The sequence below is a fragment of the Strongylocentrotus purpuratus genome, unplaced genomic scaffold, assembly GCF_000002235.5.
Source record: "Strongylocentrotus purpuratus isolate Spur 01 unplaced genomic scaffold, Spur_5.0 spur5_scaffold_7, whole genome shotgun sequence".
Classification (NCBI taxonomy): domain Eukaryota; kingdom Metazoa; phylum Echinodermata; class Echinoidea; order Camarodonta; family Strongylocentrotidae; genus Strongylocentrotus; species Strongylocentrotus purpuratus.
Genome location: NW_022145613.1, coordinates 10975342 through 10988309, shown reverse-complemented (window position 1 = coordinate 10988309; position 12968 = coordinate 10975342). Strand labels below are relative to the sequence as shown.

Sequence of the window (12968 nt, the reverse complement as noted above, 5' to 3'; positions counted from 1 at the left end):
AATAAATAAAACAAAAACAAAGAATTGGCGGGAAAAGTTTTTCTCTAACTTTGTGAATCTCACCCCCCATTCCACAACACCTCACACCTCAGTCACACCAGCGAGACCGACACCAGACCGCCAACAGACCAAACAAACACTGACATTACCTCGAATGGCCAAGGATCAGTCAGTTTGGGGTAGGTGTGGAAGTGTTACTGAGGTATTGCTCAGACAACAGCATCATGAACTATTAATGGCTACGGGAAGCATAAGGAGTTGTGGAACAACAGCTTTAGAGATGCCTGCCATGCATACTGTTTCACAACACACTATTTCGGCCTTGACTTTTCACTAAAGATGCAAATTTGATTATAAATATAATAATATACAATATGCAAACATTTTCACAAATATAACTTCATGAGTTGATATAAACTTACTTCAAACGAATTCTACATTCTTCAAATTTACGAAGTTTGAAATTTCAGTTTGGTGCTAGCTGTAACTTTGCATCAAGTGTCTTTAAAAGTGAATCTTTTAAAATATCCAATTATTAAATCAGTATTAATAATCCTTGATGAAAATCGCCAACGATGAGTAGTAACAGTAGTAACAGATATGAGCACATGCAACTATACACAGATTGGTCCCCATGATAACTACTTTCAATAAATGATATCTAATATTTGAGAGCCAATCGAAAGAAAAATAAAATGTGAAAAATACTGCAGTCAAAACTTTTTTAATCACACCACTCACTACCCATAAATGATTGATATATTGTCAGCTAAGATATTGTGGAGGTGACATGGTCTAGTGGATACACATGTTCATCCCAACCAAAGCACATTTGCCACTCTCCACCCAGGTGAAGTAAATGGGTACCCGCTAGGAAGAAATTCCTTGAATGCCAGAGGGCTTTGTCAGAGTAGCTTGGTCAATGCAGTGGTAATAATATTACAGTATTTAGATGCATTAATATTAAGAGCTATATACATATTGCTATTGTCATTATTATCACAGTGATATCAAATAATCCAAAAAAAATCTAAAAACATTCAAAGATTGAAGTTGGAGGATGTTAAGGTGATAAAGGATTTGATATTAAAGCCGCCACAGAAGAGCTCGGAGTGAACTTCCAGGCACAAGATATTACATCAGCTAGCCTACTCACACATCACATTTACCTACATGATCTAAACTGCATACACATCTCTAAATCTTAATAAACTTGCCAATCTAGTTACAGATCTAATAGTTAAAACTGATATTTGAATGTAGTACACTGGCTTGGAACTCCAAACATATAGAGCAACAAAATAAAAGTTGATGATCTTTCTCCTTTAAGACTGACAGTTTCTTTGCAAACACATTAATAGCAATAAAGCAGTCATGGGAATGCAATCATTGCATGATCTCACTACTTTGCTGACCCGCTGAATTTGTATTCCTTGAAATGCCTTCTGAATAGAAACTCAAAATCAGATCAAGATATCAACTGCTGAGTCAACACCACTGTCTCAGTGACATAATTTAGACAAAGTATCTAATGATGTCAGGGTTTAAAAACTTCTCTGTTTCTTATCTAGTTCACAATAAATGATTGCTTATGATTGCGGTCTCCTGCACTTTTTCAACAGATAGTTCGGATAACACTTTAAATTTATGATAATATGTTATGGAAATATTAAGTTTCGTTATCATATGTACATATGTAAAAGAAAAAAAAAAATTTGACATGAAGTAATTAATTGTATACAGTATGTTGTATTATACCTTACATTTATATGTTCATTGTTATTCAGTTATATTATATTTGGAAAAATGCAGAAATCAAATCAAATCAAATCAAATCAACAAAAAAATCAACAAGAATTTATCAAGCCATGAAAAGAAGCAAGAAGCAGCATTTTTTTAAGTACATGTACACATTTATAAGCTTTACATGTCAGTCTTAGAGATTAAAGGACTTTCCAAGCACTCTCCTTTGCCTTCCAAAATTCATTTGAATTTTGAAAACCTAAAATCAAGGTCACCAGCTGACAAAAAGGCATTTGAAGAAAAATAACTCTTCAATAGTGAAATTTCTTAATATTATCTATGAAAAAGAAGTACCAAGCATAAGTACATGAAATGGGATTTATATATTTCATTAATGAAATTACATGTGATAATAATGCATCTGCCTATGTATGTACTACATGGTTACTAGATAACATACAACAACAACGACAAACAATCATAATATGGAAATTTTAAGTGCTAAGCATGGAACCTGATACCAACACCAGAGCTCTTCATTTAGGATAACGCTAGTCCTTAAGAAGTTTCGGTGTGATCTGAATTTCAAGTACAAACATTTGCTTTTAATAGCTTGGCACACAATCTATGCTATGCAAATAATGTAGTACAATCCACTTAAAATGTGGGCATGTCCAAGCTGTTTCTCCAATAATTACTAATGACATATCAGGTTTTAGTGACTGGTCATTTGTATATACCACATATCAGGATTCTAAGGCATCCGATTGGTCAAAATTGCAAGCATGAAACTTGGTACTGACTGCTGGTCAGTATAGTGAAAAAACTATCTACTTGCTCGTACAATACAAAGATGCAATGGTTTCACGTGAGATTCATAATGGATACACGCATTGAGTCACATGCAATGCTCTTAGTCTTAGAGACGGTAAATTTCCCTAGACTCTACAAATAAATACATTTTGTTTGACAGGCATAATTTGACATAATATCTTTTCTTTGAGGATAGACAAGGGGAGGCGGTATATGAAAAAAATATTGACTGTTTATTTTTAGATCAGTTTGTTTGTTTGTTGTTGTTGTTGTTGTTGTTGTTGTTTTTTTTTTTTTTTTTTGGGGGGGGGGTGTCAGTTAAAACTAAAGCTCCTTAGTGATCTCGAGACTGCACTATGGCCCTCGACTTCATCTCGGGGCACAGTACAGTTTAAAGATCATCCTAGGCAATAGCTTTAACCGTGCCCCTCAAACACAGTCAATATTTGGCAGGTTTCTTCTCAATGAATCTATACTACATTCAAAACTCCATATTTCGTGATGGGAGACGTAATGACCAGATACCTACATGTAGCTAGGACTTGCCCCTTTCCTAATACACATTATTAAATTTAACCCGTTGACAACTGAATTTCTCTCATTGCCATAGGCTTATTACATAAACCACCTGGTTTCAGGAGGCAGTGGATTAAAAACTTAAAATGTTCTTGTCTTTTCCTCAATCATGCCATAACTTTGAAAATGTTCTCATTAAACATTTTCTTGATAATTTTATAATTTTTCCTTCAAATGTTTGTTTGTAATTCACAGACTAGGGAGGGGAACCTTTTCATTTAGGGAACCTTTTTTTATTTAGGCTACCCACATTTTACATTATTTTACCTTGCCTGTCATATCTATATATTTCAAAATTTCGTACCTATTTTCCATACATTATACTTGATTTGAAATCTTTCATTTTTTTTTGTGTGTGTAATCTACGCTTATACGCTTGTATAAAAAATAAAAATTGTTTTTTTAATGTAAATGTGGAACAAATAAACTTCAAACTTCAACCTACTTAACAGGAATTAAATTCCCTGTGGCTATCCTCTGCTATTAGTCTGTGGTATTCTTACATCCTTTGTCTCTGTACGTTTTCGTTTCTGTTTAACTATGTCTGGAAATTGAATAAATTAAAAATAAGTTATAAATAAATACATTTCGAAAATGTTCTCACACAAGGAAACAACTGGGAAATGTAAAATTAGAAGCTACAATCAACAAACGGTATAACAAAATGTGGTGTCTTATTTCAGGATCATATGGCCAGCTTTAAACAAAAAAACTGCCACAAAGGTCAAAGGGTAATGATTTCATATAAATAGTACTGCATTGAAAAGGGACAGGTTACAGAGGGAAATATAGTTATGTATTCTTTACTTCTGTCTTTCATACTAAACCCTGTAACATAGAATTGTCTCTACGCTATTTCAAGGTGCTTTATTTTTAAGAACCATTTTACACTGGGTTAAGCCTTGTTCATAGTACGATGCCATAACCTGCCTCTAAATATTCATTGCGGCAAAATAAAACTCCACATTTTTACTTCACATTACTGTACCTTATTACACTAAAATAACTGAATATGCTTAGGAGATTTTTTTCCCCACACCCACTTGCCTTTCAAATGCTAAAAGGTTTTTAAATCTTAATTACATGATGTCAGCTTTTCAAGGTAATTAACCACAGGGCATTTCAAAGAATAAATTCTACCAGATTGATACCTATTTAAGACACTGGGTTCTACAGATAATAAAAACCCAAGAATTTAACCCTCATTCTCTCGAATGCACATCAAGTGAATGATCCAATCCAATCCAGGAATTTATAAAGCGCCAATATCTAGTTGCCTGATCAAAGGCGCTGATGAGACTGAAAAACTACCAAAACTGTCTATTCATGATTCTAACTGATTCAATATCAAGTACTTTTATAAATACTACATCTTGTACCAGTTGTTGTTGACACAAAATAAAATGTATGTATATATATATATATATATACATGTATATATATATATCAACAAGGAAAAGCACAATTAATTTTACTTCATCATGTGATCATCATCATAATGTGATGGCTGAAGCCAAGATGGAGTTCCTTCTTTGACGACAATTGCTCTTTTCAATCAATCATGAAATAAGGATTGTCTTCTAACTTCAGGGGGGTGTTTCACAAAGACTAAGATCAACTTTAAGTTGGACCTAAATATGGCAGGCAGTTCATAATAATTAAATAATTACAGTGCTTATATAGCGCCTAACACTTACTTTGTCAGAAGTCTCTAAGCGCTCTACAATAATGCAGCATAATTACCCTGGCTTTAGCAGTGCAGCTGTTACGTGCGCTGCGTTTCAAGGAATAAATTCCATTATGATCTTTAGATAATATTTTTTCCTTCAATAATAAATTATCAAAAAACGTAAATTTGGTAGATTTGTGACCATGATTTGTACCTCCCTTGTGAGACCAATGCCAGTAAATGGTGAGAGCAAACAGTGGCATGAACGGCCTGCCAAAGTGAAGATCAACTTAAAGTCGATCTTATTCTTTGTGAAACACCCCCCCCCCCCCCGATTAAGATTACAGGCATCATTATCCATGGAATTGTGGGGGTGTCAGCCCTTTTTGGGGGGAGGGGGGGGGGGGGGCAGGGCAGCCTCCAGCAGATGGCATCTGACACAAGTTGATCATAGGCTCTATAGCAACGACCATTTCCTACAATTAACAAATAAACCATTACCTTCTATGATGGTGCATTTCTGACTGCAATTGCCATTTTAATAGACCTAGGCAGATTTCGGACTGCAATTACATTCATGAATCTGCCTAGATCTATATCCCAATTTATCTACAGCTGCGGTACATTTAATGATGAGAATGATGAAAATATAGAATGATAGAAGGCAATTTAGCAAAGATTATTAATGCAAAATTTCCAAACTTGGTTACTCTTTTATACCGTGTTTACTAGTTCTTAAATAAAATCCTAAGGTTAAGTTTATATTACTTGCAGAGTAAAATAAGCTTGACAAAATTCTTCTATCAATCAAGTTTGCTCACTTGAACCTCCCAGAGAAAGTAAAAACAGTCAAAAATTCAAAATTAAACACATTAACAGTGCATCTCACTAAAACCTTTAAAAACTTAACCTGTTGATAAAGACAAACTACTTGTTATGTCTCCCTTGAGCCATCTTTATTTACAGGTTTAACTGAAAATGGAAAATAGGCCGATGTCGTATCCCAAGGTAATTGCGATACAGCATCATGGGCTTATTTCTATTCAATTCATTCATTCAGAAAGAGCATATTACTTGATGTGACCGGGACTACTAATTTTTTTCTTTCTGGTAAACATCTTTACCTACCGTAAGTGATCAGTAGCTAAGATGTAGGCACACGACCACAAAATATGGAATTCCCTGGAGACAAAAAAAAAATCTCACGTATAGAAAATATTCCAACTATTATTATAAAATGCACATGGTAGAGTACCAATCATTGATCACTTATACCAGAAAACGATGGAATACATGAAAGGGTAAAGGATGCAACTCCATCAAAACACTTTTTTGAGTAATGCAGAACACAACTTGCGAATTTGACAAGTTTAAGAGACAGAATGTTTTCGTCTTTCTAAGGAACCTTTAGTACATGAACATAAAAACTGCATTGTCTCTTAAAGTTACTAAAATAGTTATTTTTCATGTCATAACTACAAACAATGATAATGTTTGAATAGATTTCTACCCTTCTCATATATTCCACTGTTACCTATATAATTTTCCCAGTTTAATTTTGCAGCTGGAGTCTATAACACACACAATGACATTCTAATACAGGCATCACTACCTTCCTTTACATTTGGCAATTTTGATCTCCCTATCTACGTGCTCGGCTGCGTCATGTCTCTCCATCGTCTTCAGTATTGTCAGAAGCTTCTCCAGCACTTCTATCTTACCTTTCGTCCCATTCTTCAAGAAGAACACTTCCAAAAGTTTCCTCGTCACCCCCGTGCGGTTCTCCTCCAAGTACCTGATGTGGGAGGTGCTCAGATCCAGGATCTCCGCAAGAAATCTCCAGTCGTTCCCCCTGACGTCGAAAGGGTCCAGGAGCTCGCAGATCTTTATGAATCGAGTCACTGAGAGCATCTGGCTGGCGGCTTGTCCGGGGTTTAACTCTGGGGACAGCGACTGCAGGATCTGTTCACAACTCAAGTTCTCGTAATCCTATGAAGTTAAAAGTAAAGTTTATTTAATTTAAAGGAGAAACAGATCTCAATGATTTATCTCTGGTAAATGAAGCAAATTTGTTGAGTACATATATTTGCGATATAAAGGGACAGACAACAATTTAGCTCTGCAAAGCTCTTTTAGAGCTTTTCAGAACGAAAAAAGCCAAAAAGTTGTGATCTATAGAAAAAGTGTGTAATGCCAAATGGAGGAGGGAGGGGTGGGGGGGGGGGGGGGGGGTGGGGGCTCGACTCCCTCTCCCCCTTGATCTGTCTACATTATGTCAGGATTCCCATTAACCAAATGATGAACTTCTGAAAGTGACTAAAAATACCGGTACTCAGTTTTAATTACCTGTGCAGGATGAGAGATTGTACGTTGAAATTGTGGGAAGCCGGATGGTGCAGCCATTGAAATGGGATGCTGTAAACCATAGCCACCTGCATCTGGATACTGCAAAGGTTGATATTGCATTGCTGCCACACTGGACTGTTGCTGGTAAATCGAATGTGGTTGTAAAGTTGCAGGGAGTGGATTGGTGAGTGACTGGGCTGGGACGATGTGAGAGCCGTGTTGTGCTATTGCACTACCACTGAGCTGAGACATACCAGCAACACCTTCCGGATGCTGCGATGGTTGGTATTGCATTGCTGGTAAACTCACTTGTTGCCGGTATGCTGCATGTGGTTGGGAGGTTGTTGGGGCCAGAGACTGATGTGGTGGCATGCCACTGTGATCAACCATGTGAGGAGTGTGGTACCCAGCCCCAGGGGCTGTTATGAGATGGGTGCCACGTGTTGCAGCATGCTGTACCTGCTTTCCTGCAGTGGTAGCAGCAGCACCTGGGAGAGATATTTGTGTGACACCCACATCAGACGTTCCAGCAACAGGGATGGGTGGCAAGACTGGTGACTGGTTGTCAGAAGGCATCAAACATGCCTCTTGTTCTGGCACCCTCTGTTCAGGTAGGCAAACAAATACAAAAGTCCTATGCATCAATAATAGTGCATTAATTACACTAAAAAATAGTAACACAAGGAAAAGAAAATAATTTCATAAGGTAGAACACCTGGCCTGTAAAACTTAATGATGACCCCAACACCTACATAAAATCGTAACTTAGGCAAAGGAATTACCAACTAAACATTACCATGATGATGACCCCTGCACCACAAGATTAATCCAGGTGGCTATTTATCACGATTTGAACCAGAACAATTCTCAATATTTTTGGAGGTAGTTACAGGGGGAGGGAGTGTTGTCTGGGGATGGGTGGGGGGGGGGGGGGGGGGGGGGGGGGGGGGGGGGGGAGGGGGGGTCAGAGGCATCTATACATAGAGGTTGGCCAGTGTCGTTTCAGTTGATTACAACATGGCAAATGTTCTTTTGTTTTGAGCTAGCCCAACAAAGCAGTATTCACCATACTGTGCCCAAGTCAAACTGGCTTGGCCAAACTCTCCTAATCGATGGCACTGGGGAGGGGGTTGTCTGGCTTGTGATGAGGACAATACCCCACACAGGTTGAGTTGTTAAGGCCTGGTAATTGTCTATAACTTCAGACTACGGTACTAGTATTCCTTAAGGATGGCAAAAGACTCTCGCACAGACGCACATTACTTTATGTTACGTAATGTACTGATCACCTTCAGTTTAACAATCTTGTAAATACTATCCATTCATGAAAAACTGGTTAATGTAACAATAAGTTAACATTGAATGCTATGAATAATACAATGGAAGGAAATCAAGTCATGAACAAATACTTACATCCTCATAGAATTTTGTTTTTCCTGTAACATAATCTTTTATTTCCTAAAATGTGTACCCCGGTATGTAAGATATAAATAAATCAGGGTAATTTGATGTCATTCTATTTACCTGTACAGGAGGTTGCTGTGCAGCAGCACCGGTTTGATATGACTCAGTCTCATGCATAGGCATTCTTGCTGGAACTGTGCTAAGGGTTGGTGGGGTCGAGGCCATCTGATGAATGCAATAGAAAAAGATATAAAATCACATCATGTTGCATTATTACATCGCTTTATTGTTGCAAACTAATGACTGACGTTTGCACAGTATTTTTGTTTTTTAATAATATGTAGCATAATCATCTTTCTCTGTACTTTTAAAAATAAACAAGATCATTTAATATGTAATATTCAGGGCCCCACCTTCTTTCTCCCTCCATCCTTTCTCTGTTTCTCTTCCTCCCCCATCCCCCTTCCTGAAAACGAATTGTATTGTGGTACCGTTTAAATGGCAGGTGGCATTATGCGTAGATGATGTATTTCGAACACCTTTACAGGAAAATGTATACTAATCAATGAAGAAGAAAAAAATCTTCCAGTGGTGTTTATTCATCATTTTATTAATTTGATAGAGGATGATAATGCAAGGCTTAAATTAATCCAAGGCCACCAAGGCCATGGCTGTGGATGCCCCTTGATTGGCCTCAATGCCCCTCTCATTGGCCTTGGAGTTTTTTTTGTGCCCTCTCCAATTCTTCCTATTTGTGCTGTAATATAGGAATGTGCCCTACAGAAAAGTGGCCTTGCCCTAAAAATATTGAAATTAAATGACTAAATCAGTCCCCATACTTGTCAATTATATTATGCGCTTCTACATTGTAGATTCCTTCATTTTCATACCTGATAGGAACTTGTGGTAGGTATGCCTGCATCTACAGACATGGCTCTGCTTGGTGTCGATGATCTAGCTGCTGCAGCTTCCCGAAGCTCCCTGTCCAGGCGCTTCTGAACATCAACCGACCTCGTCATGACATTGTCAAAGAATTGACCACCCCACTCGACATGCTGAATGGCATCCAGTTCCGGGGGAAGCTCGGCACTGTCGAATATGATCGGCAGAACACAATCGGCAAACTCTGTGTGTGTATCTCCGTACTGGATGGCAGTGTTGTAATGGCGTTCGCAGGTCTTGTCCGATGTGAAATGGGAGGATATCAAGAGGACGACGTAGGAGCAACACTCCATGGCTTTGCGGAAGTTTTTGAGAGACAGGGTACCGATCGGAAGCTCAGCCAGAGACGTAACTATCCAGTCTTTACTGGCAGCGTATTCTCTGAATTTGTTGGCACAGGTGCTTTCGTCTTCCTTCGTGTATATCAGCAGCAGGTCGTAGTGTTCATTCTTGCGGCTGTTCTGGAGGGATTGACTGCGGGAGACTTTCAAGGAAGATGGGGGAGAATCCCGGGGTGTGGCCATGCTTGGATCGCTTTGAGACGAATGTAAACTGCGGGCATTGTCTGAGGATTGCTTGTTCGAGTTTTCTTGAGAGAATATTTGTTGCCCATCATCGCTTGATTGCATTGGAAACATTGATGCTTCCGGTTCCTTTTTAGAATCTCCTCCTCCTCCTCCCTTTCCTCCTCCTTTTTCTCCTCCACCATCTCCTATTCTTATGTTTTCATTGGGTGGAACTGCTACAGCTGGTTTTTGTTCACCTGCTGCAGTTGGACTCTGACCAGACCTTTCGGAAACACCAACATTTACTCTTTTACAATGTCCTTCTTTTGTCTGGCAATCTTGTTGATCATCTTCCTTTCTAATTACTGGTTCACCAGCAGCTGGTTCTCTGCTCCTGTTTTCACGTATATGAGTGTCTCTCAAATTTTCTTGGACCTCTTCCAAATCTTGTATGTCTCCATGCTTGCAATCGGCAATGTTTCTTGGGTTTCTGTCAAAATTTCCAGATCGCAAACTGCCACTTATGCTAACACGTGAAGCCTCATCTCCAGGGTGTTCGAGTCCATCTCCTACAGATACTACACTATTTCCTTCAGGGCACCATCCATCCGCTCTCACATCTTGAGATAGTAAAGTGCCCTTAGTGCTCATTTCTTCTCCTACGACCACGTTTGCTTCACCCTGATTCTGACAGTCCACTTTACCATCCCGAGATCGCAGACTCTGGAACTGTTTATCCTGGGTAACCATCTCTAAGGTTGATGCCTTTCCCTTGGGGTTGACACTCGTTGAAGGCAAAGGGTCGGGCTGACTTGGGGCGGGGTTAGCTTGAGACATCTTTGAACCTTAGGTGAAGCCTGTACATGGTAAGATCTTGTGTCTCTGAGTTTCATAAAGAAATGTAAAGTGTAACACAAAGTTATAAACAGAATTGTTAACTCAATAAGTATGTCTGAACTTCTGTTACCAACAAGCCTTTTCCTTAGAACACGCTAAACTTCCTAATCATATTTATGTAATCTCAGTAATCGCCTCTTGCCAATTAAAAGTTTTACGATGTATTTTTATCTAAAACAACAAGCAACATCTCTGACAAATTTTATTACCTGGTAAAGAAAAATAAATAGAAGAACTGAATGAAAATAACAAAGCCAGGTCTCTTCAAGTGGTTGTAAGTATGGGATTTGGGGTGCAGCACAACAGGGAGTGCCCCTTATTCTTTAAAAGTGTTCTAGTTACATTGCCCCAACTTTCAAAACTGATCCACCGGCACTGCTCATCATTAAATATGAACATGGGAAATCATTAGCACTGGCGAGTCTGGTCAGGCTTGAACATGCATAGTTTATATAAAATCCGTTTGCTTTGAGGATTTTTAAAACACCTTTTGACTTTTGACACTCTCCTCCGAGACATATAGGAGAGGGATTCTTTGAAGCAGGATGAGTCTCAGTGGAACAAATTACCAAACAAGATGATATTAGTTTCAGTCTAGGTCAGGCTTTCACCAAATTTTCTGTCTCTTTCGTTTGTTAGCCTCTTATTGGGGTAGGGTCGGCTCTCTCTTTAGAGACGGAAACGGACTATACCGCCACGAGCGACGAGTTAGTGACATGCACAGTTTTTCCGTTATAATCATTTTGCCTTCGGCGTAGACTAGAAGGAATGAGATTTAGATGACGTCATGCGCAGCGAGAGTTTAAACTCCCGCTGCAAGATTTTTATCATGGATGTCGATTTTGACCCATAATTTCCTAAGAATGGACCATTAAACGGATTATTTCAGTCTAATTGGTAAGTGGAACCGAAGTAGTTAAGTTTTTACCTAATTTGGGGTCTATAAAATGCAGCGCGGATATGCATCCTGTAAAAGGAGTAATTCGGGGATAAGTTTTGCAAGTTTAGTGCACTGATTTGCCCACATAACCTACACATTTGGCGGTATAGTCTGTTTCCGTCTCTACAGAGAGAGACGACCCTACCCCAATAAGAGGCTAACGAACGAAAGAGACGGAAAATTCGGTCTAGGTCAGGCTATGATGCTCATGACAGATACTTCCCTTATAAAATGTTGTAGAGCAGGGCTTCTGAAAGTCAGGACCGCAGGGCGGTTCAATATAGACAGCCCACGCCCACGAAGCTGTTTTTTATTTTTAAAAACCCATATTTATAAGGACCGGGCCAGAAATCACCCGACGCCTATTCTCTATGCCTAGATCTAGACATACTAAATTTAATTAATTACGTCAAAAATTTTCCCCAAATAAAAATGAAATGTCTACTAATATTAAAGTATTTAAAGAAAACTAATGACTCCTAATAAATCTATGAAAAAAAGACAACAATAACACCTAGGCTCACGTCTCATTAATCACGTGATCATTACATAGTCTAGGCCTAGACTACATCATACATGTACATTATGAGGCATGAGGCAGATAATAAACTTGTCATTCATTCATTCCATGCATTGTCATTGCATAATTCAATAATTGACAAAATCACAATGCACACCACACCATTCAATTGAACCATATTTTATGACAATAGGTACTGGTCATCGTCAATACTCACAACAATAGTGACCTTTTGAAGGCTGGTCAGCAGCAAACGGCCGAATCACCCACAAATCCCAAGAGAAAGGGGGAATATTAGTGGTCAATAACCACAAAATACGAAACTCTCATCGGGTCATCGATATCCGGGCGCACACGCACAAATACGTGCGGTCTGCGTACGCGTATGTTGCGAATGCATCATGAGCGCCGACTGCGATCTGTGCAAAACATGGAGGGGGAAACGGGGAAATCCGGGATAACGAAATAAATCTATTTTTAGAACAATTAATGCACCAGTTTTGCAAACGCTTGGAAACCGAAGTTGGTCTATTTTTTCCCACACCAGCAAAGCCACATCCCGTTCTGTCTATACTGTCCTCTTATCAAGTTTAGAAAATGCAAAATAAGCAC

At 38.7% G+C, this 12968-nt stretch overlaps 1 protein-coding gene across 1 annotated transcript; it reads right to left on the bottom strand.

Annotated features, from left to right (window-relative positions):
* Positions 1–5115: 5115 nt before the first annotated feature.
* On the bottom strand, positions 5116–12968 carry LOC100893315. Its single transcript, XM_003726566.3, has 5 exons — positions 12574–12968; positions 9442–10881; positions 8672–8776; positions 7148–7750; positions 5116–6790 (listed from the first exon to the last, which is right to left on the bottom strand). Exons 2-5 carry the CDS (start codon positions 10834–10836, stop codon positions 6410–6412), a joined length of 2484 nt encoding a protein of 827 aa, XP_003726614.2. The 5' UTR covers positions 10837–10881; positions 12574–12968; the 3' UTR covers positions 5116–6409.